Source organism: Salvia splendens, chromosome 8 (assembly GCF_004379255.2).
Source record: "Salvia splendens isolate huo1 chromosome 8, SspV2, whole genome shotgun sequence".
Lineage (NCBI taxonomy): Eukaryota > Viridiplantae > Streptophyta > Magnoliopsida > Lamiales > Lamiaceae > Salvia > Salvia splendens.
The window spans coordinates 28,384,353-28,411,974 of record NC_056039.1 but is presented as its reverse complement, the minus strand read 5'-3'; the positions used below and the strand labels follow the sequence as shown (position 1 = coordinate 28,411,974).

The following is a 27,622-nucleotide window of genomic DNA, read 5'->3' as shown; positions in this document are numbered from 1 at the left end:
ATATACCAAATATATGGTATATACTTTCTTCGTCTACTAACTAATATTCCATTGCTTTTTTGGTCTGTGATCAATACATTTTTAATTTTATTTTATCACATTTTTAATTTTATTTTTAGTATTTGCTAATAAATAACTTTATTTTACTCATATCTTATTATAAAATTAAATATTACTAAAAAAATATTATCCATTTTCTAATATTTTTCTCATTTAGTTTTCATTATATATAAATTCGTGTCAAATCAGTGAGCCTATTATTGAAACTCCTATTACAAAATTAGCTTAGAGCATCTCCAGTGGTCGGCTAGCGAGCGGCTCGCCGATTTTTGGCGCTCGCCGATTCTCTCGCCGATCGGCTCGCCGCTATTGCAGCCTCCCGATCGGCGAGGAACCGGCGAGCTAATTTTTTTTTTAATTTTCGAAACACTCTATATACGCGATTTGCGCGACATTTTCATTCGCACCACTTGTTTTAACGAGTACTCTCTCTATCTTAATTTCTGTACAAGATCAACAACGTGAAATAAGTAACGCGGGTGGTAGTAGTAGTGGTAGTGGTGGGGATGCTGAGGAGTACGAACGGCGTTTGAACGAACATTTGGATGCCTATACGTCCCGAGAGATAGACCGGCTTAGGCATGCACAAGGGTCACGAACCGCCGGTTTCGGTTCATGAACCGGCGGTTCACGGTTCAGGAAATGCTTGAACCTGAACCGGCCCGCCTACCTCCCGGCGGTTCCGGTTCCGGTTCAAAAAACCGCCGGTTCACCAGGCGGTTCAAAACCGCCGGTTTTTTGCCTGTACGCGGTTCAACCGAAATTAAAAAAATATATTTTTTATTTATAAAAATTGATTTTTATATTTAAAATCAATTTTAACAAACAAATGAATACAAGAAATTCGTAATAGCCCATATATATTTGATGGGCTTGCGAATTTAAGAAACCATTCTTGGTTGTTTCTCTTTTATAGAGAAATCCTTGAATGTTTTATGTTCCACTTTCGATGTGGGACAAACTCATTCTTGGTTGTTTCTCTTTTAGACATCCTTGAATGCTTTATGTTCCACTTTCGATGTGGGACAAAATCATTCTTGGTTGTTTCACTTTTATAGAGACATCCTTGAATGCTTAATGTTCCACTTTCGATGTGGGACAAAATCATTCTTGGTTGTTTCACTTTTATAGAGACATCCTTGAATGTTTTATGTTCCACTTTCGATGTGGGACAAAATCATTCTTGGTTGTTTCACTTTTATGGAGACATCCTTGAATGTTTTATGTTCCACTTTCGATGTGGGACAAAATCATTCTTGGATGTTTCTCTTTTATAGAGACTTCCTTGAATGTTTTATGTTTCACTTTTGACGTATGACAAAATATGTTGAAGTATTTTCTTTTATAACTACATGTTTAGAGCATTCATTCATCTTTTTCCAATGTGGGATACAAAACTTTCTTTTGTCTTCTATTTTTCTTCATGTTTTGTATGATATATATAAACAAAATTATTATTCAAATATATTCTTGATTGATAAAAATAATGAATTATTGAGAAATATGATTTGTATATAGAAAATATTTATTTGTATAATAATTATGGTTAAGTTTATACAATTTGTACAAGAATTATTTTTTTAATGTGTATAATATTATTTATTAGTTAACATATACATAAATTTATAAACATAAGCAAATCATTAATGATAAATAACTAATGAATAATATTTTATGTAATAATATTTGTTATTATTACATAAACTATTATGTCCAATATTAAGTATTGATATTTTATAAATATATACATAAATAACTAATGAAATAGAATAATTTGCTTTGATCATAAATACATAAATTTATTATAGAATAATATTGGACATAATAGTTTATAAATACATAAATAATATTGGACATAAACTATTATGTCCAATATTATTATCAATACTTAAAAAAATATCAATACTTAATCGGACATAATAGTTTAGGTAATAATAACAAATATTATTACATAAACTATTATTCATTAGTTATTTATCATTAATGATTTGCTTATGTTTATAAATTTATGTATATGTTAACTAATAAATAATATTATACAAATTGAAAGAATAATTCTTATACAAATTGTATAAACCTAACAATAATTATTATACAAATAAATATTTTCTATATACAAATCATATTTCTCAATAATTCTTTATTTTTATCAATCAAGAATATATTTGAATAATAATTTTGTTTATATATATCATACAAAACATGAAGAAAAGTAGAAGACAAAAGAAAGTTTTGTATCCCACATTGGAAAAAGATGAATGAAGCTCTAAACATATAGTTATAAAAGAAAGTACTTCAACATATTTTGTCTCACATCGAAAGTGGAACATAAAACATTCAAGGATGTCTCTATAAAATAGAAACAACCAAGAATGAGTTTGTCCCACATCGAAAGTGGAACATAAAACATTCAAGGATGTCTCTATAAAAGAGAAACAACCAAGAATGATTTTGTCCCACATCGAAAGTGGAACATAAAACATTCAAGGATGTTTCTATAAAAGAGAAACAACCAAGAATGGTTTCATAAATTCGCAAGCCCATCAAATATATATGGGCTATTACGAATTTCTTGTATTCACAATTCGCCGACCCTGAACCGGCCCGTGTTAACCGGCAACCCTCCGGACGGTTGAAACCGCCGGTTCCGGTTCCTGTTCATGAACCGGCGGGCCCGAACCGGCGGTTAACCGCCGGGCCGGTTTGGTTTGTGCATGTCTAGACTGGCTGCTACAACGGGCCTCACAGCCGGCGGTTCCTCAACATCGACCCGTTGTCCACCGCCGAGCAGTGATTGACCGGGATCACGTAGCTGCACATCAGCGGCTATACGAAGACTACTTCGCACCGGAGCCGCGGTTTAACGCCAACCTTTTCAGGCGGCGTTTTAGGATGAGCAGAGCCCTGTTTATGCGTATTGTCGACGCTTTGGAGCGTCGATATCTGTGTTTCCGCTTCAGGCACGATGCGGCTGGCAGACCCGGGCACACACCTATTCAAAAGTGCACTGCGGCAATCAGGCAGCTGGCCTACGGAGGAGCGGCAGACATGTAGGACGAGTACCTCCACATCGGCGAGACGACTGCCCTTGAATGTATGAAGTATTTTTGTCAGGGCGTGGTTGAAATATTCGGTGAGCAGTACCTTCGAAGCCCAACCCCCGAAGACTGCCAGGAGCTGATGCAGATGCACGGGGACAAGCATGGGTTCCCAGGTATGTTAGGCAGCATAGATTGATATGCATTGGGAGTGGAAGAACTGCCCTGCTGCCTGGAAAGGGTTCTACACGACCGGCTACAAGGGAAAGAATCCCACGATGATCCTCGAGGCCGTAGCTGATTACCGGCTGTGGATTTGGCATGCATATTTTGTGGTAGCCGGTTCGAAAAACGACCTCAACGTCCTCAACTTGTCGCCCCTTTTCAACGAGCAGTGCCAGGGCGTCGGTCCGACCATCAGTTTTGTCGCCAACGGCAACCAACATGATATGGGCTACTACTTGGCGGATGGGATATACCCTAGGTGGCCCGTCTTTGTGATGACGATCCGATGCGCATAAGATGAGAGAAAGGCCTACTTTGCGGCACGACAGGAGTCGGCGCGCAAGGACGTGGAGCGCGCATTTGGTGTGCTCCAGTCTCGATTGGCGGCAGTTAGGGGTCCAACGCGTTTGTGGCATGTCGACTGCATTGCTGATATAATGTACGCCTGTATTATCATGTACAACATGATTGTCGAAGATGAAGGTGTACAACTGACTAGTTGGGCCAACGACGATAATGAAGCCGGTCCAAGCCACGGCTGAAGCCGGGGTACCTCACGATGAAGCGGGGTACCTCACGATGAAGCCGGTCGCCTCCAGGCACATGCCGACATGCGCCAAGTGGATGCTCATATTCGACTCCAAAAGGATTTAATTGAAGCGTTGTGGGCGCGGAGGACTGCAAGAAGATAGGTTTTTTTAATTATGTAATTTTGTTAAATTATGTAATTTTTTTTATTATGTACTTTTGTTAAATTATGTACCTTTTTAATTTAAATGAAATTGTTGAATTTTCCCGTATATGTGGCGTGAATTTAATTCCATATTTGATGTGATTGTTAATTATTTGTTTTTAGTGCTGATGATGTGGCATGGCTGTGACTGAGCTATTGCTTGTTCAGCTGATGTGCCAGGAGGAATTTAGTGCTGCTGATGTGGCATGACTAGGGTATGACTGGGCTATTGCTTGTCCGCCGACCACGGTTGATACTCTTAGTAAATTATGTGGATAAACGAAAATGACCCTATATCTCAACACAAAGAAATGATAATAAAATAGTTCTATTTCTATATCACTTTTATTTGAGATTTAGATAAGGCATGCAAAGAAAATCCAGCTACCTCCCACCACCACCACCCATCTAAATTTCTCTGCCGGTTCCGATCCGATCTAAAATATCCAGCAAAGATGAACACAATCAGAGTAGAGCTCCTACACCTGAATCCCTTAAATTTGAGAAACCGAGCTACAAATCCCCCAATCAAACCCAGACTCAATCTCACAATCCCCTTTTCAAATCATGCCAAACATTCAACAAGAGGGCGCGTCGACCTAATCCCCAAATTATCAGCCTCCGACAAAGAGGAGGCCGTTTCAAGCGCGGGCGGCGTCGCGTTATCGGAAGCGAATTCGAGAATAGCGGTGCTGGCTGCCTTATCTGTGGGAGTGGCTGTTTTCGTGATGGGATTTAGCGATGAGAGGGCGCTGGCGTTGGGGCCGGAGGGGCCGTTGATGGAGGATTTTTGGGACAACATGAGGAGATATGCGCTCTATGCTTTGACGGTCAGCACCGGCGCTCTTTGGGTGCTTCTCGAGCCCATCGTTGAGTTGTTGAAGAACCCCATCTCCGCCCTTCTCCTTATCTTCATTTTTGGGGGTTCCTTTTTCATTCTCTCGCAGGTTGTTACTGCCATGATTGGCTTGTCCGATTTTTCTTACGATTATAGCAACTAGATTTTTATTCAGATCTGTCTCAATATATATCGTTACAATATCATACTATTATGTCTTGTGTTTTGCTTTGGTTATAGCTACTACTGAAATGATGCATTTGTCACATATTTCCATTTTCCCATGTCATATATATATATAATATTTATCACATTTCACTTTTTCGCTGACCCATGTCTATTCACATTTTATTATGAAACTAGTACTCTCATTTCTTAATTGCACGAGTTTTGAAAAATACTAACAAAAGTTAGTAGAAAAAAATTAGTGAAATGATTTCTACTTGTATATATTAATTTTAAATGAAATGTGGTATCCTATTACCATTTATAGAAAAGTAAATTTTGACTCCTATTCGCGAATAGACTAAAATAGAAAAACAAGACTCCTATTCACGGACGAAGGGAGTATTTAAAATAGGACTGATATTCCATTAATTTTTTCAATTCATTTTTCATTATATTTAGAGTAAACATATTTACGATTTTGGTTCTGAACATTATCTTTTGAATTATTGCATTCTGAAAAATGAAAATAGTCCAAATTTGGTCCATTTTGGACAGAACCGTTAAAATTTGACGGTCAACGGTTGTTTAAGTTATTTTGACTGGATTATAAATTTAAATAAGAATATTTACTTTTAAGAACAAATTATCTCTATCTCTCAACACTCTCTTCTCTGCCTGAGCTCGAGCTCCTGCAGCGTCGTGGATGTGAACAGCGCAGCAGGAAGCCTCTGAGTTAAACGTCGTGATCGACGGCGTATAGCACACATTCCTCCACAAATATTCGAGGTCACAGTAGGCGTGGAGTACCTCCGGGGTAATTGCGGTGTCGAATGAGAGGTGGAAGTCGTGGACAGTGGATGCGGCGTTTCGGTGAGAGAGGAAGCGGGACAGCAAGTAAGAGAAGCAGAGGAGAGTGAAATCTTCAGTGGCTTTGTCATTTCTCAAGTGACGGAGGATGTCATAGAAACGGCGATACAAAGCTCTGTTGTTTTCGGCATTAGTTAAGGTGACGCGGCTGTGGGCGGCAGCGCTGCTGAGGTGGAAAATGAGAGGGACAAAGAGGATGATGGTTGCTGTTGGTGAGGGTTGAGGATGAAGAGGAGGTGAGTGTTGGGTCGAAAATGGGGGAGATGGATGTGTGAGCTGCGGAGGAGGAGAGATGCGGCGGTGGTGTTTCTGGTGGAAGAGAGGCCATAGGAGAAAGCCATGGACTGAGACGAGAGAGGGAAAATCTTTTGGTGGGGGGCTTTAATAATTCATTCAAGATTGATTAATGGGAGATAGATAGGGATTGTGATTGTATTTTCTTGAATCCCAATTTTGCGTAATGGTGGAAAGTTCAAGATTGTCTTGAACGAGAGAGAGGATGGATAAAAAATTAAATATTCTAATCTATGTTCCTAATCTAGTCAAAATAACTTAAAAGCAGTTGCTCGTCAAATTTTAACGGCTCCATCCAAAATGGATCAAATTTGGACTATTTTCATTTGTTCATGATGCAATAATTCAAAAGATAATGTTCATGACCAAAATCGTAAAATCGTCATATGTTTAGGACCACTTTTGGCCCTTACTCTTATATTTATTAAAATTTGTGCTGACTCTTTTTCCTCATGTGTTTATAAAAAGTAAGGGTAAAAGTGTATTTGGGCTCAATGTGGTTAACTAAGGGTTGCCTTGCTTGACTAGGCGGGTTCGTGGAGCAAAAGAAGAAAATGCTCATTTGGTTAAGTCCTAATGCCTTTAGTCCTTACTACTTGTGCAATTTTCATTCAAGTATTAAAAATCAGCATCTCGTGAAAAATATTTTTCTTTGTAAAAATAGTAGAAAGTGTTCTACTTTTGGCTTATAACTCACATATAGAGAGACTTCACAGATGATTTTAAAATTGAGCATTTCCATCATACTTGCGTCATTCAAACTGATCAAGTTTTAGCAATCAAGTTTCTTCATGTAAGCATACTGAGTCCTTTTTCTAACTCTTCCCAAAGTAATCAAGTCTTTTACTTATCCAACTTCATGCATATTGCCCTACTTACTAACTGATATTTGTATTTTTTTCAAAACTTGACATGAATGATTTTTATTTTCTGGAACTAACCCTCCCCCTCCCACTGCATATGAACTCGTCCTCGAGGGACTGGATGCAGTGGAAAAAGGGTTAGGCACAGGCAACGGCACAACAAAAAAACAAGGAAAACTTCTCGTACTTAGACCAGACAACGTCATAGTGAATATGGTCCGTAACAGTTTTTGACACTTTCCAGAAAACATCATAGTGAATATGGTTGAGATTGTCGTTATATACTGCTTGCAATTTTAAATCAAACAGATTGAAACGATTGTGCAAGGATTCGACAACGCACACCAGAAGTGTGATATTGTAAGTTTTGGGTCAAACCCCCGCAGTTTTGATCTAGATTAGCAAACATGCAGTAATAGGAAATCAGAGAGTATGTTAATAGTAGTAATGTTTTATTTAAAGTGGTAGTGAATGAGAAAGATGATTAACAAGAGACGGAGGAGACGGCCAGGGGATACTTATAGGTCTCGGCGTACTGAAAAGAAACGGTCTGGCCGGGGTAGAGGGGCTGGCCATCGTTGACAAGGCAATCGTCGTAGTTGAGGCGGCGGAAAACAGCCGGGTTGATGGTGCGGGCGGAGCTGAACCAGCCGCAGCTGAGGTGGATGTTGGAGATGCTGCAGCTGTCGGAGATGCAGACGTTCTCGATGTCAACGGTGTAGGTGGGGATGCCGTTGGGGAGCGGCGTGGTTTGGCCCTGGAACACCAGTATGCTGTCCTTGGAACACTGCATCTCGCCGCCGACTCCGATCCGATCGGGCAAATCGCCATAGTCTTGTGCGGTAATGTTGGGAGAGATCAGTAACCTTCGTGGCATGGAAGCATTGGGAAACAACACTATTTCATTACTGGCGTTTCGATTAACTACACCATAAATTCCAATCACTGCAGCAGCAAACAACAAATTAATACTTACATTTGTGAATGTAACATGCAATTGATGTGCAAAAGGGAATATATACATACCAGCTGTGAAAACAAGTGCGAAAGCGCAGAGTATGTAGGCGGTGGGGTGTTGAGTTTCACCTTTGTTGCTCATGATCTGCACATCAAAAAAGGTGTAGCTAGTTGGTAGTGAAGAATGAGAGTAGTAATTTACTAGTAGTTATGTGAAGAAAGGAAAGAGAGTAAAGTAAATGCACACCTGAAGAGGAAGAAAATGGTGGTGGTCTGTGAATGTTGATTATCAGAAGAATGGTGTGTCCACATTTTATAGCAGTCGGAACCATTGCATTAGTTATTGCAGTGAGCCACTACGTGGCTGCAATCTTCATGCCACTATACTTTAATACCAACTCTCATTTTGAATTTCGTAACTAATTAATGGGATGGGGCACTATTTTTTTTATGTACTCTTTTTGTGCGTCAATTAATTGTTATAGTAATAATTTTCGTATGATTTGTAATCTAGTGTATGTTTAAGGTCTGCAGGCAAATTAAAGTATATGTTACTAGTAATTTATAATTAATTAACATTAAGCGTGGTGAGGGATCAGAAAATTTCCTATAAACGCATGTTTGGTAGGGTTGACAACTCATCTAAGGATGGAATTACATTCTTGTTCATAGAATTTCATGAGTTATCAACTCTACCAAACATGATAATGAAAATTAACAAAATACCAAGCATGATTATGACAATTAACAAAATATGATAAGTTCAACCTTTTGATTAGTAGGGTTATGTTATGATTAATTAAATTTGGATAAGACGAATAAATTGCTCCAAAGTCCAAAGCATCATTTATGTTGAACTCTGATCTATCACCGTTGCACGCGGCGGTGATCTTAACGTGGCTTTGTTTCAACATTAAAAAGAAAAAGAAAAAGAAAAACACAGACATTCCTGGACCCGCGCCATTCAATTAATATTGACTCAAGTTGGTTGGCATTCACTCTTCAATTAAATAAGTATCACCCAAGTTTAATTCGTTTCCCAATTCAAAGCATTCAATTACAACGCGCAAATACTCAAATATAATAAACTTACATATTTTAAATGATTATCGCTGATTTCCCATATTGGTAATCACAAATTCAACATTATAAACACAAAATAAATTCCAGGACGTGATTGAGATACATATCCAGAGGATCAGAGTAGGTTTTGGCCGTGGCTAGGCCTAGCTATAACCTTGAGTTGTAGAAATGCACAATTTATGAAAAGCCGTTTTGTTTCTATCTCAGATTGGTGAAGTGAAAATCATCAAAAAATGAGACATCTAGCATGCCATTTTCTACTCACCATCTTGCAGCCTTGTCAGGATAGGAAATTATGCACTTCATATTCATAAATTGCACATTCATCTTTTTTTTTTGTCCCAGGCAAATATCTGTGTTAAATATTTGAGGAGAAATTGATGTTATGAAATAATTGATCAATGTCGATTCTTATTTGCAATTATACTAAAATTCTAAATTCAATTTAAAAATATATTCTTGTGCGATGTAGTTCACTGGTTAAGGCTTTTATTTAACATTAAAATTTGGATAAATTTTAAGGACTTTATAAAAGAAAATATTAATGTGTTGTAAATCAGGGCTATCATGAATCCTTCATACCCAAACATGTGTTGTAAATCTGGGCTATCATTATCTTAGAAGTAAAAACAAGCGATCACACACCTCCAGAGAGGATTTCATGGCCGCGACCTGCCAGCAGTTTCTTCTCTTGTCCTCGGGATACTGCATCGTACTTCTCGTAACAATCATACTCCTAAATTAGCCTCTCATTCACTTATTGTTCGTCTCCCATTAGTTCGTACACAAGAATCCCGGATGGGGGCTTGCTCTTGAAGAAATTTGAACCTATTGCTGTCCTGGGAATCGAACACCCGGAGAGAGACCTGGAAACCACAACCGTGCATCTGAACTGGAGATGAAAACAACATCAAACGAATATGATGGACTACATCAATGACTTCAACAAAATCTAGGATTTCTATCAATCAATGCAAAACCTAGGAAAGAAACATGAACAAAAGAGCAAAGTATTAGATTTAGTTCTCCTTGTCTCAGTAAACTAACCTCACATTATCTACAAAGATGACGGATCTGGATAGGCCTTCTTTTTGTTGTCACTACTTTCACCACTCGATTATGATGCACAGTGACAATCACAGATCAGGGCAACTTTCTGAGTATCCCTCCCAATCATATTTATCTCTGATAATATTTTTCCGTAAGTGCTTGCAGTTCTCAGAGAATCACAGTCAGAATACTCACTGATGCTTACAACAGCTATGCTTTCTACATAAGAGACATCACAATGCATTGGTCGGTGACAGGGTGACAGCTGTAACTCCTTCATCCCCAGCAGGCATATCTCTCACTTGACTCGTAAGTCTTGCAATCTCTTTAGTAAGTTCTCTATGAACAAAATCAAATCTCTCCTTTGTCAGCATTGCTTCAGAGAACAGATTCCCAGTGAGAGAATGGAATTCCTTATACCAATCATCCTTCATTTTTATGTTACTTTCTCCATTGTAACAGAATAATGAGCTTTCTTGGCGCCATCGATTCAAAAGATATTTGCTTGGAAGCTGAAAATAGTTCTTAAATAACAGCACACGAAGCGCATGCCTGCACAAAATTCCAGTGGACTCAAATTCCTTGCAGGAGCAGTGGATTTGTTCATCTTCTGGTATCCATATCACAAGACGCTCACCGTCGACCTTCTTGAAATGGTGTACAAGATATGAACCATTAGCCATTTCAGATGCAGCATACTGCAAGGTTAACACCATTTCTTGTTGTGCACGGTCAAATGCAAAAGGGGTAAGAACACTACGTGCATGTTCTTCGATGGGTAAGCATGTTTTGAGATGCATATACTGTGTCTGGTCATGTGACTTCATTCTATAATTTGATGATAATAATCCTGTCTACAAAGTCAAAACCAGAATCTAGTTAATAAATACCACAGAGCACAGCAGAATTATCCTTAAAATTGCCCAAAATGAATGCTGAATTGTTATTTTTCTAGACTGATAACATACCTGTTCCAACAGGCCACGCAAACAGGTCTGTGTCTTAATCACTTCTTTCAAAATCACATCTAAGGATTTCCAGTATGATGGAGAATCCATTCTAGCAAGAAACCAACCCCTAATGTAAGGCAAAGACCAAGACATGCGGAGAGAGAAAAGTAAAATTATATGCTTATCTGAATTGAGTTCAAAGTTTGAAACCATCTGATTCCACCGAAATTCAAATTCATCGGTAGTTTCTAGCTGGCACAACTCTTCAAATTCATACTTAAAGAGAGAGAACCTTGGGCCAAGTGGAGGAGAGAACCAGCAGGACATCCTGGGCTGGATATTATGAAAGGAGATGACATGCTTAGTATTTGGCATTTCACTTCTGATGGCTTCTCTGAGACCAGGATCAATATCAGTTATAATTGTTTGCGGATATCTTCCTTTCATGAACCGGAGGAAAGCCTGAGTCAGCATTTAACAAGATCAGCAAACTAATCATTTGCATATACAATACAAATGAAAAGACCAAAAATTAAGGGGAAACCTGTAAAGACCAAGCAAGTGACTGGGGGGTCTCGTCCTGCATCAATGCACAACCAAAGAAGAGAACTTTTCCATGGTTGTCAATGCCAAACCATGCTCCAAAAAGCATGCCATACTCCATTGAACTATATGTCGAGTCAAAGTAAACAACATCACCAAACATGTCGAAGGCATGAATAGAATCACCAAAAGACCAAGCAACATTCTCGACTTTATCATTTTCGTCAAAAGCAACATCATACACAAAAAACGGATCTGCCTCTTTATTTGCCCGGCAGGCTGCAAGAACATCCATGGTGTCGTTTTCTCTTTTCTCAGTTAATAAAGCATCATTCTCTTGCACAACTTTCTTGCGGTTTTGGATGAAATTCCTGACATCTCTTTCCAAAAATGACAACTGTCCACCCTGAATCCCCTTTTCCTGCTCTAGCACCTTGGCAATTCGGTTGATCGGAAAACCAGCTTTTGAAAGAAGAAGAATCCGTTCTTGGTCTGCCTCGTGAATTTTGCGATAAGCTGGAAGCAGACGAACTTGATCATCCTCTAAAAGCTCGTGATTGTGCACATTACTGAATTGTACAACGAACCACTGAGAATCCCCATCTACAACCTCTTTAGACAAGTACATCTTTGCATCACAACCACACCTAACAGATTTCCTTTCCCTCTGAAGCTCTCCAGCTTGTTTCTTCCTAGGAGGAGCAAAGCCTGACCTGTAGCAAACAAAATCCCTCTTGTAAACACCCAATTGAGGGCTCAACCTAGACCTCTCTTTCCTGATCGAAAATCCATTATTCCTAGCAAAACTCCCGTAATACTCGAACGCTTCGTCGTCACTCTTAAACACCATCCCGACGTATGGGGAAACCATAGTTTCCGTTGGTCCCAAATCATTTTTGATTAACTGAGACCCAACACTACCTTCGTCGGTGTTTCCCTCATATGTTACAAAACATTTCCAATCACCACATGGGCATTGCTGCCTTTTCATCCAAACACTCTTAGACTGTACAGACACCATCGATGATCAATCAAAATAGACGAATTCTCATATGAATAAGACTACCAAATTCAACTAATTCTGTAAACCCCCAACACAAATTGATTGTTGCAGCAACACAAACCCTGAAACCATAAACAGTCCTAGAAGTCATTGAAACGAAAGAAAAAACACTAAAAAACTCAATCTTTCCTGGCCAGAAATGTATTATCGAGAACAAACTAGAATGCCAATGGAAGAATTTGTCAAACACCCAGAAAATATCACAATACAAACCTCAATATCTCGATAGGTGCTTCAACAGGGCTTAGTCGGTAATCAGATATCTTGAAAATCCAACCAAAAACGTAAAGAGAAAAATATGGAAATCGACATACCTTAAGGCATAAACAAAGCTTCGGATCGTTTATTCCTATTTCTCAGGAGTCGTCGGAGTAACTGAAAAATCGGGAGCGATGAAGTGAATGCCACCGGAATGATAAACTGATTTGGGCTGGACTTATCCATTTCTCGCCCCCACAGGCCCACTTATCAACTGAGGCCTAATAAGGAAAAATTATTGAAATCACTTACCAAAACTTTGATTTTTTTTTTTGCTTTGATTTTAACTATATTGATTTTAGTAATAGTATAATTTTTGTTGTTTTTATTATGATTTCCAGTATATATGAGTGCATGCGAATTAATAAAACAGTGGAGCCTTGAAAATTGAAATGCGCGTGCCCCCTTTATATATATTGACCCTCGAAATCGAAAATAACATGCAATAATGTAACGACGTAACCAATTTGAGATTCAAACTCTGCATTACTACTCAATCCCTACTCCCATCTCCAAATATTCACTATAATTTCTAGTTTCAGGAGTATTATTTTTATCCTTAGTTCTCCTTTATTTGATCTCTACTCTCACTAATTTCCTATTTATAGCCCTTCGCCATCATATATTTCGGGTTTGCTTCTTCCAAAACAGTGCGGTTTTAACGTTCAAATCAATCTGTGGATCCATCAGGTAACACATTCGATCCCCACAACTTTGTCTCTCCTTTCTTTAATTTATTTACTGTTTTGTCAAATAATGTGATTTTCATGTTTATGATCACGGGAACTGATGCTCATTTTCAAAATCTTTGTTTTATTCCAGTATTTGGGATCTTTATTGGATTGCATAAAAATAATGTTGCATTGCTGCTCATTTCAAATTGGAATTGGAATTGGAATTGGAATTAGTCTCTTTATCCACGAGTTATCACCAAGTAATGTATTTCACTCTGAAATTAAAACTTGGTGAAATCGAATCAGGGAAAGCAAAAAAAGTTAGATTCTCATATTTTGCGTTGTAATTGAAATCTAATCAATCCACATTCAATTTGCTACACTGATTGTTATACTTGCTCCTACTTTTCTTCTTATGTTTCCTTAGTAGTATTATATTTTTCTGCTAATACTTTCATTGTTTAGGGGAAAAAACACAAGTTGCTTAGACCATTTCTTATGGCAGACAGAAGAAACCTTGATCAAAATCGCATCGTGTTAGAATGACTTATTCTGTCAACTTTTGTTGAGGCATTTGATTCTCATTGCTTGTCACTGTCTCATTGATTCTGATCACTCCCTCTTAATGGAAATGTGAAAGCTGGTAATTTTTAATTAGTTCTATCCAAACATTGCCCCTAAAAGTCTGCAATGGAAAAGAAAGAAGTTGAAAATCCATTACTAGAACAAGCTGCAGAATCTTCGCACCCGTCTAGTCGAAGCAACCCCTTAATGAAGAGAAGATACCGCTCCAGCAAGACCGTTCCCGACCAAGCCTCCCCTGCAGAGCAAAGCCGCTCTGCTTCACTTCAGCATCCGAACGCTATCGCTGAAAACAAGGTGGATGTAAAGCTAGTCCTCATGATCTTGTTGTCATACATCACCGCAGGCGCCCTCTGCTTCTTTTTAGTTAGGTATCAGATCAAGGGAAACAAGACTAATGGAGTTATCGACTCCATCTATCTGTGCATTGTCACCATGACAACTGTTGGATACGGGGACCTTGTGCCTGACAGCACCATGTCAAAGATGCTCGCTTGCATCTTCGTGTTTGTGGGGATGGCACTGGTTGGACTCCTCCTCAGCAAGGCGGTGGATGACATAGTTGAGAATCAGGAGGTTTTCCTAGTCAGGGTGATGCACTTGCGCGACAAATGTGATTCCGTTGAGATGCTCAAGGAAGTTGAGACCAACAAGGTCAAGTACAAGTTCCTAACTCTCCTCTTTTCACTTGTGATGTTCATGGCCACTGGAACGCTGTTCTTGTATCAGAAGGAGGGGTTGTTCTTCTTTGACGCGGTGTATTGTGTCTGCTCCACCATCACCACTCTCGGATATGGAGACAAGAGCTTCTCCACCCCTGAGGGCCGCGTGTTTGCTTCCTTTTGGATACTGATGAGCACCATTTGCTTGGCTCAGTTCTTTTATTCTTTGGCTGAACTTTACACTGAACGTCGTAGGAAATTGCTGGTGGAATGGGCGATGTCTAGGAAGCTAACGGCTTCTGATCTCGAGGCAGCAGATTTGGATCATGACAAAGCTGTGAGGCAAGTTGGTTGGATCACACACATTCATCTTTTGAAATATCATCATTTTGTGTTAATTTCTTCATGTCTAGCTTATCTTGTTTGTTAGTATCTGATCTTGGATCGTGGTTGCAGTGCGGCGGAATTTGTGGTGTATAAACTCAAGGAAATGGGGAAGATCCGGGAGGAAGACGTTGCGATGGTGATGGAATGGTTCAAAGTTCTTGATGTTGATCACTCGGGTTCACTTACGCAAACTGACTTAAGGAATGCTGGAGCATCCACTTCTTAGGAGCCCAACTTTGTTAGACACATACATTATTTTGTTTCATGGCTTCTTCTTCTTCTTACCACAACTTTGTAAGCTTTTAGATGGTTTTGGTACAAGAATGATTTGAGTATAGATGGCTCGACGCCAAAAATAGTGTTGTTTTCAGGATTTAACAAGTTAATAAGGAGTATAGTCTGTAATATGTTACCAACTTCAACTCCATTTTTATACATTCGATATTGTTCCATAGTTCTAACATGCAATCTAAGAAAAACCATGATCACGCAAGCTTACTGTCACCATTTTATTCCATATATTATGTTGGGTCATTATTGGGTCAACATGATAACCACACAATCCAATAAGGTCTGACTTGAATCCAACCTCATTGCCAATCCGAACACGACCTGCACTCGACACAAACCCGTTAACGATATGAATAGGCACGATACGATAACCTAATATTACACGATAAAAATACGATTGAAACCTAATTAAGAAAAATCTAGAAAGTAAAACTAAAGCATAATTTGTGAAACAATAAAAATAATAATACTTTTTATTGGGTTATATGAATCCAACTCGAAATGATCGGGTTTTTAACAAGTCAACCCGATAAAGACACAAATCTATTAACTCCATGCGAGTTTGTGTCATGTCTTTAAATTGCCTGCTGTAATCCAAATTCCAAACTATACAAAATATATCAATTTATATTTGGACAAATTTTCAAAAAACATAGCTTCTTGCGTAGACACTAGACATCCATGTGTGAAAATGAACTTTTTTTTTAATACTCCTACCATTTAAGTTCAAAATGACGTTTTTATGAGGTTGAAAATCTAAAACAAAATACTACTACAAATCATTAAATGGATCCATTTTCACGCATGTACTGAGGTTATTTTGGGAAATTGGTCCCCAAAACCATAAACTTTGCCTAAAATTTGGTATTTCCCACGAACTTTAAAATTGGTCTATAATATCATAAACTTTGCACTTTATTTGGTATTTCCCACGACGTTTCTATTATTATATTTGTAATATCCGAATTTTTTTTTAAATTAAGGAGTGAATTTTGTGAATATCTTGTTTAAGATATGGTTTGGTAAGTCTTATTTGATTTATATTGTTTTTGTGGATATGATTTTTACCTAAGCAATATGTAATTGGGATAATTAATTAATCTATGAAATAAAATCCTAATTAACAAAGTAAATCTCCCTCTCTCCCTATCTCTCTCTCGGTTTCTCTCCCTCACCCCCATTATTTTCTCAACCTCTCCCCACTCCCACATAACCGATGCACTTTCTCCTCTCTCAATCTCTCCCCCTCACCATCGCTCTTCTCTCAATCTCTCCCCCTCACCATCGCTCTTCTCTCAATCTCTCTCTCACAAGCAATCAATCTCACCCAATCTCGCGGTTGTTAACTTTCGTTGTGAATCGGAGTCGGAGGAGGAAGTAAAACGTTCGAACTACGATTGAACTCTCCGGGAAAGGTAACCCAAGACCCTAACTCATGCTAATTTCGAAAACACATGCATATAGGACGAATTTGAGTTGTTTAGATGCTGAATAGGACTTGTGGTTATGTGTTGGTGTTGAGTATGTTTTTGGTTGTGACTGACAGTGGGTTCCGAACTGTTTTTGACGAATCAAATGATCTCCTTTTGGTACGAAACTTTAACTGTATAAACCTTGGTGTGTCTTCTGTGTGGTGTTAAAATTTCAGCTTCATTGGAGGTCGGGTGATTTTATAATGATTTTTGTAAGTAAACTGCTCAGTTTTGCGGGATGTACGTTTCTGGGTGATGTATTTATGTGCAATGGGTGTGAATCTGGGTGTTTTGATATTGTGATGTATGTGGGTGTGTTTGGCCAAGGGATGGCTCGGAGGAATCAGCGTTTGGTACGAGTGGTTTGTGTGTGTTGGCCGAGAGTTTTAGGGTTTGGCCTAGGGTGGTGTTGTGGAGAGTTTTGGAGGTTTGATCTCATGTTTTCGGGTGTGTTTTGGGATGTAGAATGTGTGTTGTGAATGTCGTATAAGGTTTGAGAATCGTTGGTTGGGGGAAAGTAGGTGTGTGCACGTGACCGAGCCAGGTGCCGAGTCAGGTGTCGAGTCAGTGCCGAGACAGGTGCCGAGCCAGGGCCGAGTCAGACGCCGAGACATGTGCCGAGCCAGGTGCCGAGACAGGCGGCCGAGGTACCGAGCCAGACGGCCGAGACATCCGGACGAGGTGCCGAGCCAGGACCGAGCCAGGCGGCCGAGACAGCCGGCCGAGGTACCGAGCCAGGCGGCCGAGACAGTCGGCCGAGACACCGAGCCAGGCCGAGACGCCGAGCCTTTTTCCGAACCTTTTCCGAGCCAAGTGAGCCGTTTGTGCAGTAAGGGTATGCCGGGGGTGTGAGAGTTGTGTGTGTGTCGTGTGCGAGTCGTGTGCGTGTCTTGGGTACGTGGTATGCGTGTCGGGTGCGTGCATGGTGTGTTTCGGACGTGTGTTTCTGTGTGCTTGACTTATAGGATGTTGTTAAGTGTGTGTATGTGTAACGTGCTAGATATTGAAGTCATCCACGTAGAAATCATGCATTGTCGTTTAAAACCTCGTCTTCCTGGACTCTAATCGTGTTATTTGTTTATCTTTCAAAAAGGGTGATCTTTTACGAGGAAATTGTGGTTGAAGAAGGAAACTATTTAAAAGTTAAGCATTTGAGGTGGGCTTTCCTATCCTACTATACTGTGGGATCTCTTTAATACGGACTTTGTTCCGGAAATGTTTTTATGGAGGTGAACTGTTTGTCTTGCCAACTGTTTTACTTTGAAACCTATCTGAAGTGGTTTACCACATATGTTTAATCGAATTCGGGTCTGTAGGGCTGCGAACCCTCAGGCTAGTGTACACGAGACCGGGAGCCATCTGAGAGCAAGTTGGCCGGTCAAGTTGACCTGGGGTGTGGCCACGCCCCTTGTCACCCGTTGAATCAGATAGTGTAGGATGGTGGAAATAAGGGTGGAAATATCTGGAAATGACTGCGCAGTCGAATTTGTGAAATATGTTTTAGTGTACTTGGGTTATTTTCTTTACACTTAAAACCCCAAGGTTACACTGTTATGGCATGACAAACTAGGATTTTGGCGTGTGTCCACTGAGTGCATCAAGTACTCAGCCCTGCATGTTGTTTTCTTAATGTGCAGGTTGAGCGGCGATGGGGGTGACGGATGTTGAGCAGTTAAGGTCAAAAGGTGTCTCACCTGGTTTCCGGATGGTGTCGTGTCGTCATACTCGACATTATCTACCTCTTGGTCTTTCCGCTGCTTTGTAATCCGATACAATGTTTTTATTTAACTCTGATTACTTTAATTACAGTAATGTCGTCACAGTACAATGTTTTGAAGTGAACTTCCTTCTATTAAATGTTTTGGGTCAAGTATTCTTGTCCTCCCCCTTTCTTCCCCGCTTCTTTACTCCTCCCCTAGTCGCGATCCACCGTGCTTCCTATCCTTAGGAAATGCGGGCGTGACAATATTTGACTAACTTACAAGGTTTTTTTATCATACCTGACACAATTAAACAACATAGTTTTCAATGTGATTTTTTATCCTAACTGTTACGAACTTAAAAGTGGTTTAAAATATCATAAAACGTATCACGGTTGCCTACGTAAATAAGATTTTGATGAAAATATCTTATTTAAGTGAGTTTGGGAAAGACCAACAAAATGCAAAATATGTGATATTATAGACAAATTTTAAAGTTCATGGAAATACCAAATTTTAGGTAAAGTTCATGATTTTAGAGAACAATATCTCGGTTATTTTAGTATTTGACCAATGAATTTGCTGAAAAAGAAGAATAATTTCCTGTCGATTAGGTGACTGACACTGCAAGCATTACGAAAAATACAGATTATGCCACAGCCATTCCACTAAAAAGGGAGTTGATTTGAATTTTGGGTGTGAAATGGATAATAGTTTGAATTAATATACGGGAAATTAGTCTCTTAAACCATGAACTTTGCCTCAAATTTGGTATTTCCCATAAACTTTAAAATTAGTATATAATATCACAAACTTTACACTTTGTTTGGTATTTCTCACGGCATGTCTATTACTATATTTGACTAACTTACGAGGCTTTTTTTATCATACTTGACACAATTAAATCAACGTGGTTTTCAACGTGACTTTTTATCCTACATGTTTGAGCTTAAAAAGTGGTTTAAAATATCATAAAACGTATCACGGTTGCCTACGTAAAATAAGATTTTGATGAAAATATCTTATTTGAGTGAGTTTGGGAAATACCAAACAAAATGCAAAGTTTGTGATATTATAGAACAATTTCAAAGTTCAAGGGAAATACCAAATTTTAGACAAAGTTCATGATTTTAAAGACCAATATCCCTTAATATACTACTATATGAGCAGGGGCGGAGGGAGGGTGGGGCCAGGGGGGCCATGGTCCCCCCACTAATTCTTAAAAAACTTAGGGGTATTTTAGTAATTTCACAATAATTATAAATAGTTTTGAGTTTGTCTTTGTGTTACATCTTATGAAGCAAATCTTGGGAATCACACATGAACTCTCCCAAGTGCTACAAAAGAAGATCAAGACATTGTTAATGCGATGAATCTTGTCAAGGTAGCAAAATCACGTCTGCAAATAATGAGGGAAAAAGATTGGGATGTATTGCTTGATGATGTTTCTAAGTTTTGTAGCAAATATGAACTGGATGTGCTTGACATGGAAGATGAGTTTGTAGCTCGAAAAAAAGGAAGACGTAGAGCTGAGAAAATGAAGAATCTCCACTATTATCGAGTTGAGCTATTTTGTTCTGTTATTGACTTGCAAGCTCAAGAGTTGAATCAACGTTTTGATGAAGTCAACACAGACTTAGTTTTATGCATGTCATGTTTTGATCCTAGGGATTTATTTTCTGCATTTGATTTGGAGAAGCTGCTTCGTCTTGCACGGTATTATCCTTCTGAATTTTCTGAAGTTGCTTTGTCCGAGCTTAAAAGTCAACTTGTGAACTTTATTTTCGATGTGCGCATAGATGAAAAGTTTTCACAAATATCAGGAATCAGTGGTCTTGCTCAAAAGATGGTTTCTACAAGGAAACATGAAGTTTTTCCAATGGTTTATTCATTAGTTAAGTTGTCATTGATCTTACCAGTTGCCACTGCATCAGTAGAAAGAGTCTTTTCAGCAATGAAGATCATCAAGACTTCTCTACGTAATAGCATGGGAGACCAACTGTTGAATGATTGCTTAGTTTCTTACATCGAAAAGGATGTGTTTGTTAAAGTTACCAATGAAACTATTATGCAGCGGTTTCAGAAGAAGAAGAATAGAAGACAAATATTATGATGTGATTGCATTTGACTTTTACATTTTGAACCTTATAATTTAATTTATGTAATTTTTTTTGAAGTTTAATTTTGGATCCCCATTATGAAATCTCTGGCTCCGCCACTGTATATGAGAATATTTTTTCCAGACTGTTGTTGAAGCTGTTTTGCTCTACTTTTTCAAAGTTGTAAATAATGTAGGTGCCTTCTTTAAGCTTCGTTTATGCTTAATTTCAAGAATCAACTGAAACTTTTGCTTCCAATTTCTTATACTAATTGAGAACATATCTTTATTCTTTCTTTAAAGGAAAAAAGAATAATAAAGGTTAGTTGCGACTTGCGAGTTACATTGGTTGACTATTGACGGAACTTCTCATTTTTTCTCAAATAATGTTTGTATAGTAGACTGTACAACTTTTATAAATATACTATTACTCTGATAAAATCTAACTAGAGGCATGTGTATTCGTTTTATAAATTGGTATATTTGTAACAACATAAAGGGTTGCAAATAACAGATGCTCCCAACTATTTTTCTAATTTTAGCGATGTTTGTAATTTTATACATATAATTAATCTGTTCAAACTCTTCCATTATAGATCAAATGATTCTATAATCTATATCACCTAATAATAGTCCAGTCTTTTAAAATAATAAAAAAATATATAGTACATGATGGGTTTTAACTTTAAAGTTTAAACACCTTTTACCAATAAACTTACCAACTAATTCCATGTTATACAAACAGCTAATTATCGGCTTGACCGGATGCCAGTTAGTGCAAATTCCACTAAGACCTAATTAAACAAAGGATAGTGATAAACGTACATAATTATATATACATAATTGAACTTTTTTTAATATTTTATATCGAAAATCGTTTTTATAAACATTAATTGATTTAATATAATTTTGATAGTAATATTTTGCAACACTTTGAAAAAAATTGAAATTTTAACTTAAATATTTGTATATTTAATTAAAAAAAATATGTTCTTACTAAATATTGTATAATTAATTCGAATCAAGCTCGCAATCATGTTACGATTCGACATAGAATTTTTGTATCACTTCTTTCTTATTACTACATATAATACAATAAATAAAAACATTAATTTTTAATTAAAATCACTTAAAATAAAAAATTAAAGATATTATGTACATGTATAATTATCTTTTCTCTTAAATAATTACTACAGATTAGGTAAAATACAATTCTTTCTTTATAATCAGTATATTTGGTTTGAACATTGAATTTAATCTACTCCACTATCTCTGTCTACTTCTCTATTTATGAAGATTAGATTATCTTACTACCCTGGTGTAGGTAGAGATGTTATCTTCCCTTTGTCGCCTCATCAAAACATACTGTATTCCCTTTAACAATTGCTGTATGGCAAGTGTCCTCCACCTGTTTGATTATATTCCTCTTAAATTTTATGCATACTTCCAAGCAAAGATCATTATGATATGGTGTTAAAATCTTAATACTTTTAAGCCACCTCAATATAGGGGATTTATGATTGATGATAAGCATCGTTTTGTCAAATATTATTGTTACTAATCAAAATTTGAATGAATGAGCTGCCACTAAAGTGCTTAATCAGCATTTATTTTAGGAGGGTTTTACGCTTAAGCAATTGAATTTCATCCTAAACTAGTGCTTTCCCATCAACTTTAGACCACATTGATTAATTTTCTCATTCTTGTCCTTTACAATCATCTTTATGATGAGTGATGAGCCATTTTTCAAAAGCTAACCAACGATGTGTTTCATTTTTGTCATTTACACGCTTAGAAATATTTATCCTTTAGGCGAAAAAATCAAAGTGGAGTTGGTTAATTGGTTTTAATTATTATAGTTTCTTTGAGCAAAATTTGATCTTTCTTCAGAACAGATGAAAATACTACTATATGCCATATTATTCTTCAGTTTCTTGAAACTAGATGAAAAGGGAAAAATATGTAGAGGGAAAAATATGTAGTCGGAGTATATAATGTGTGTTAGTTAAAAATGTAACGGATGATGATTGGAAAAGGAGGGAAAGAAGGGGTGAATTTGCGGCCTTGAAATTGTTACTTTCGGGAGTTTGCTTCAGAAGAGGGAAATGGGAAATCCATTCCCTCTCTTTGCGGTCAATTTCTTGCAAGAATGGACTCTCTCTCTATCTCTCTGTCTTTCTCATTCAGGAGTAGGAGAAAGTATTAATTTTCTGGTCAGTCTCTCTCCTAAGCATACTAAACCTCGTTATATTACTCCATAAAACCCCTTCGGTTTTTGTAATGTTACTACAGACATATTCTTTTTGAGCAGCCATTTGTTGCAATAGAAAGACATAGTCCAAGAAACATGCCAGGCTTCCAAGTATTCGGCGGTGAAGATGTTTCCCTTCTTTCTCATCCGGACCCTGTTGTGCTAGAGCTCAACAGATTGCAGAATCAACTCAAAGGTTTGTCATCATCATCTCTCTCTTTCTTTGCTCTCTTTGTATGTTCATGCTTCTTCAACAACATTTGCTATTGAGCGTGTCATTTTTATACCAATGAAATATAGTATTGAGATATTAATAACAGAATAGGTTCGAGTTCCTGTTACATTTGACGTGGCCACTGTTTCAAATTGTCATGATCCGTTACGCGAAAGTTTCATATGCTTATGGAATCATGTATGACATTTTCTCTGTTTCTGAATCAACAATTTTTTCCATATTGTTGCTACTGAGGTGTCATTTTGCATGGTAATGGTAGACTATTTGGCTCAAGTAAGAAGAGAAGTTTTGCCTTAAGTCTCATTTAGTTCTTGGTAGGACATCTATTTGAAGAGGTTGGTTGCAAGGGATTAGCCACTGTAAAACTACAATTCCAACTTGTTTTTTTGCTTGACAGTTTCTCTCTCTCTGGTTGGCAGTGGAGAGATTCTAGTTTCGAATGCTTCGATGAAAATGCTTGCTGTCTCTGAAAACATTGCATTAGATGTTGTTATAGTGTCTGATGGCCATTCTAAAACAAGATAGAATGTGAGCGAGCATTCCTGGACGAAAGTAGATTTTGTCAGAACCAAGGGCATTGCTTCCTTATTTAGAAGTAGCCTTCATGTTGTTGTTAGATCGTAGTTTTCTAAGTTTTCTTCACTCTCTCCCAATGACTTAGGATGAAGATATGGGAATATGCTATTAGTTCATAAAATTCTGTTCGGAAACCATAATGTTTGTGTTCAGCAGCATTTTCTCATCGGAAAATAAACAAGTTGGAACTTGATTTCACTAGTTTTCTTGCATGCTTATATGGTTTATTAGCGGAATTATAGCTCAATCAGGATATGTTCATATGCTTTGCAATCACATTTGAAATTCTCAGCTTAGTCCATGGAGATCCTCATTTACAATGTTTTACTCTTCTCAACTCATGTTTGTGAATGCAGAACAACAAAAAATGAGTTGAAATGGCCATCTTTACATTTTTTTTCTGCAAAATATGCTGAGGATGGCTATGTTCTTGGATGTCTTTAACACTGATGATTACGAATGGCACAGATGTTATAATCTTTATTTTGTGCCATTGCAGAGAAGGAGAGGGAACTGGGAAAAGCTCAAAGTGAAATTCGAGCACTGAGAGCAACTGAAGCACTGAAGGATAAGGCTTTGGAGGAGGTAAAATTGATCTGTTTCCCCATCTCCTTGCAATCTGTAATTGGTTCTGTATTAAAGCAAAATAGAATATATTTGCAGTTGATTCTGCAGTTTAGAAAATGAAAAAGAATTTTTTGGACTTATCTCATCGTCCCTGGAAATATCATCATGATTGCTTTCTCACATGTGCGCTATTCGTTTTTCCAGCTTGGAAGTGAAGTCAAAAGGTTGGAAGAGAACCTAAGATTGAATGGAAACCATCTTCAGCAGAAGGTGTGAATGGAACCTAAGATTGAATGGATACACCACACGTTGCATATATGTATATGTCTTGTTAAAATGTTAAATCATTTTTCTTGTCTTTAACAATAACAAACTGAAATAGAGGTGATTGCGTGTTTTGGGTGTACTTAATGCCAGCGTCTTGACATCAAGAAGCTCACAGATGAAAAAAAAGAAGCACTGGCTGCACAATATGCAGCTGAAGCAACTCTTAGAAGAGTTTACGCCAATCAAAAAGATGATGATTCTATTCCCATCGAGTTAGTTATTGCTCCTCTAGAGGCTGAACTGAAGATTCATAAGAACGAGGTATAATACAGATGGCGTTAACGAAAATTTCTTGTCATGTCTTTCTATATCTTCACCGATGCACTATAAAATACCACCTTAGTGATGTATTGAGATTATATTGGTTATTTTGAAACATTTCAGGTTGCAGCATTACAGGAGGATAAGAGGGCTCTTGAACGTCTTACAAAATCTAAAGAAGCAGCATTGCTTGAAGCTGAGAAAATACTGAGAAGTGCCCTGGAAAGAGCATTGATAGTCGAGGAGGTCCAAAATCAAAATTTTGAGCTTCGGAGGCAAATTGAGATATGCCAGGTACGATATATATAGATCACATCTATGAGGTTCCGATTCTCTAACTAGCTTGCATATATACAGGAGGAGAATAAAATACTTGACAAGACAAATAGATATAAGGTGTTAGAGGTTGAAAAGCTTAGCCAAACCATTAAAGAACTCGAGGAGGCCATACTTAATGGTGGAGTAGCAGCCAACACCATCCGTGATTACAAACGACAGATATCTGAACTTAATGTGAGGAAGAATCTTTTCTAAGGAAGATTCTCTGCATTTGATATATTGTGGTAATTTAAAATTTATCGATATGTTTGTAGGATGAGAAGAGGACTTTAGAAAGGGAACTTGCAAGAATAAAAGTTTCAGCAAACCGAGTAGCAACAGTGGTGGCTAATGAGTGGAAAGATGAGAACGACAAAGTTATGCCTGTTAAACAATGGCTAGAAGAGAGGAGGCTGCTGCAGGTATACCAGATCATGTCAAGTTTTCAATCAGCTTGATTAATACTACATATAGCTAAATCTTGCCATTTTATGAGTGCATTGAATTTTTAGTTTTTTTTTCTTAATTGTAAGATTTCTATGTTGTAGGCAGAGATGCAGAAGTTAAAAGACAAATTAGCAATCTCAGAGAGAGCTGCCAAGGCAGAGGCGCAACTCAAGGTGACACTTCAGATATTATTGTGTTAATTAAGATTCTACTATTTTGTTGGGACCTAATTATGCAAAAACATTTTTGCAGGATAAGTTGAAGTTGAGGCTGAAGACAATCGAAGAAGGCTTAAAGAATGCATCTTCGTTCTCTATCAATACTAACGGATCCCACAAGGATGCAAAGTCTAGCAACTTCTTCGGAATCCTGTCAAGTAATACCAGAGCAAAGATGAGATCCATGTCACAACCTAGGGGATCTACCATCACTAAAAGCGCAATGCAGATGCTGGATGAAAAACAGGCGGCGGTAAATGCTGAAACGAAGCCCATCAATAGCTTGAAGAAGAAAAATCCCATATCTGAAAGTTTGTCAAAAAAGAGTCTGTGGGCTTCTCGAAACAAGGTTACTGGCAATAGTGGAAAGGAAAATGCAGAGACGAACAAGAATGCCATGGTCAATGACAAGATACAGAAAAAAGACGATGTTGTAGAAATGGGAAACACAACAGGTATAACCGGTTGCAACAATGATATGAAAGGTTTGGAGATAGCTGATATAGATGGTGAAGATATGGTATCGGGAGTTTTGTACGACAGGCTTCAGAAAGAAGTTATACATTTGAGGAAGTCCTCTGACTTGAAAGACCTGACTCTGCACTCTAAAGATGAAGAAATCAAGGTAGGTTTATTAGCAACCCCTCTCACTGTCTCTCTGACACACACACACACTGATGTAATATCTATGCTTTGATGATAGCATTGAATCATCTTACAAGATGTATCTTTTGGATTGCAGTTGCTTATGAAGAAGGTCGAAACACTGGCTAGAGCCATAGAAGTGGAGTCCAAAAAAATAAAGAGAGAAGCAGCAATAAGAGAGAAGGATTCAGCATTGGTAAAGCTGGATGAGAAGAAAAGGAGCCCAAACTCATCCAAAAGGTTAGCATTACTAGAATTCCCCATCCTCTTCCCTCTTTACCTCGGTGCTTCTCATGAGGCATGCAATTTTTTTTATCAGTGACGGTTATTTGTTACGATTAATTAGGTCTGTGAATGCCTCTTGAAGATACATTTCTGGGAATGAGGAAGTCTCTAGAACAATAGACATGGTTTGAAGATCTGTGATGTAAATAGGCAGCTTCATTTGCATGAATGCAAGACAGCAGAAAGAATCTTAGAGCTGTGAAATGGTGAGTGCTTAGCTACTAGCTAGGTTCATGAATTGTAGGGTGTGATTCTTCCCATAATTTATCTGATTTTCCTGTATATATTTGTACAAAACTATTTTCCCCAGCAGATCATTCTATATACTATTTGTTTATTTATACAGCAAGAAGCAATAAATATCCCTTCACAATACTACAATTCAAAATTTTCCCCAACCCTGTGAACCGGTATACTGCTGACTCCCAGAGTCTCCACCTTCATTCAATATCTCATCTTGAATACCCGAGTTCTCACCATTTCCACCATCCTTTTCTTCAAGATAACCTTGGTCCATCATCTGCTTAAAAACCACAGATTCATGACTTTTACTGTTGGTGCCATCCTTCAACTAAGGCATGTGATCTTCATGGAAAACCACATCTCTGCTGATTATAAGCTTTTGATTCCTATCTT

General features: G+C 37.9%; 6 protein-coding genes across 12 annotated transcripts; 4 read left to right on the top strand and 2 right to left on the bottom strand.

The window, feature by feature from the left end:
- The first annotated feature begins 4,395 nt into the window (after positions 1–4,395).
- On the top strand, positions 4,396–5,224 carry LOC121743016. Its single transcript, XM_042136190.1, has one exon. The coding sequence runs from the start codon at positions 4,512–4,514 to the stop codon at positions 5,055–5,057; it is 546 nt and encodes a 181-aa protein (XP_041992124.1). The 5' UTR covers positions 4,396–4,511; the 3' UTR covers positions 5,058–5,224.
- A 2,239-nt stretch (positions 5,225–7,463) lies between these two features.
- LOC121744723 (TPD1 protein homolog 1-like) lies at positions 7,464–8,273 on the bottom strand. Its single transcript, XM_042138321.1, has 2 exons — positions 8,113–8,273; positions 7,464–8,031 (listed from the first exon to the last, which is right to left on the bottom strand). The coding sequence occupies exons 1-2, from the start codon at positions 8,183–8,185 to the stop codon at positions 7,571–7,573; spliced, it is 534 nt and encodes a 177-aa protein (XP_041994255.1). The 5' UTR covers positions 8,186–8,273; the 3' UTR covers positions 7,464–7,570.
- An 864-nt stretch (positions 8,274–9,137) lies between these two features.
- On the bottom strand, positions 9,138–13,310 carry LOC121744721 (putative protein FAR1-RELATED SEQUENCE 10). 6 transcript variants are annotated; one of them, XM_042138315.1, is made up of 6 exons: positions 13,047–13,298; positions 11,671–12,794; positions 11,145–11,588; positions 10,174–11,030; positions 9,772–10,018; positions 9,138–9,479 (listed from the first exon to the last, which is right to left on the bottom strand). In XM_042138315.1, the coding sequence occupies exons 2-4, from the start codon at positions 12,688–12,690 to the stop codon at positions 10,410–10,412; spliced, it is 2,085 nt and encodes a 694-aa protein (XP_041994249.1). In that variant the 5' UTR covers positions 12,691–12,794; positions 13,047–13,298; the 3' UTR covers positions 9,138–9,479; positions 9,772–10,018; positions 10,174–10,409. The 6 variants fall into 6 exon arrangements, with proteins under 6 accessions (XP_041994249.1, XP_041994248.1, XP_041994251.1 ...); XM_042138314.1 differs by lacking the exon at positions 9,138–9,479 and having other exon boundaries at positions 9,632–10,018; XM_042138317.1 differs by lacking the exon at positions 9,138–9,479 and having other exon boundaries at positions 9,632–10,013.
- A 1,000-nt stretch (positions 13,311–14,310) lies between these two features.
- LOC121744722 (two-pore potassium channel 1-like) lies at positions 14,311–15,711 on the top strand. Its single transcript, XM_042138320.1, has 2 exons — positions 14,311–15,250; positions 15,365–15,711. Exons 1-2 carry the CDS (start codon positions 14,355–14,357, stop codon positions 15,519–15,521), a joined length of 1,053 nt encoding a protein of 350 aa, XP_041994254.1. The 5' UTR covers positions 14,311–14,354; the 3' UTR covers positions 15,522–15,711.
- A 4,416-nt stretch (positions 15,712–20,127) lies between these two features.
- LOC121746024 lies at positions 20,128–20,855 on the top strand. The gene is made up of 2 exons (XM_042139960.1): positions 20,128–20,737; positions 20,833–20,855. Exons 1-2 carry the CDS (start codon positions 20,128–20,130, stop codon positions 20,853–20,855), a joined length of 633 nt encoding a protein of 210 aa, XP_041995894.1.
- A 1,337-nt stretch (positions 20,856–22,192) lies between these two features.
- LOC121745183 (microtubule-associated protein 70-5-like) lies at positions 22,193–27,327 on the top strand. Of its 2 annotated transcripts, none has more exons than XM_042138988.1 (12): positions 22,193–23,069; positions 23,168–23,303; positions 24,418–24,503; positions 24,690–24,755; positions 24,903–25,073; positions 25,197–25,367; positions 25,431–25,586; positions 25,667–25,813; positions 25,940–26,011; positions 26,091–26,681; positions 26,799–26,941; positions 27,048–27,327. In XM_042138988.1, exons 1-12 carry the CDS (start codon positions 22,962–22,964, stop codon positions 27,064–27,066), a joined length of 1,866 nt encoding a protein of 621 aa, XP_041994922.1. In that variant the 5' UTR covers positions 22,193–22,961; the 3' UTR covers positions 27,067–27,327. The 2 variants fall into 2 exon arrangements, with proteins under 2 accessions (XP_041994922.1, XP_041994923.1); XM_042138989.1 differs by having other exon boundaries at positions 22,195–23,069; positions 23,149–23,303.
- Positions 27,328–27,622: the final 295 nt, after the last annotated feature.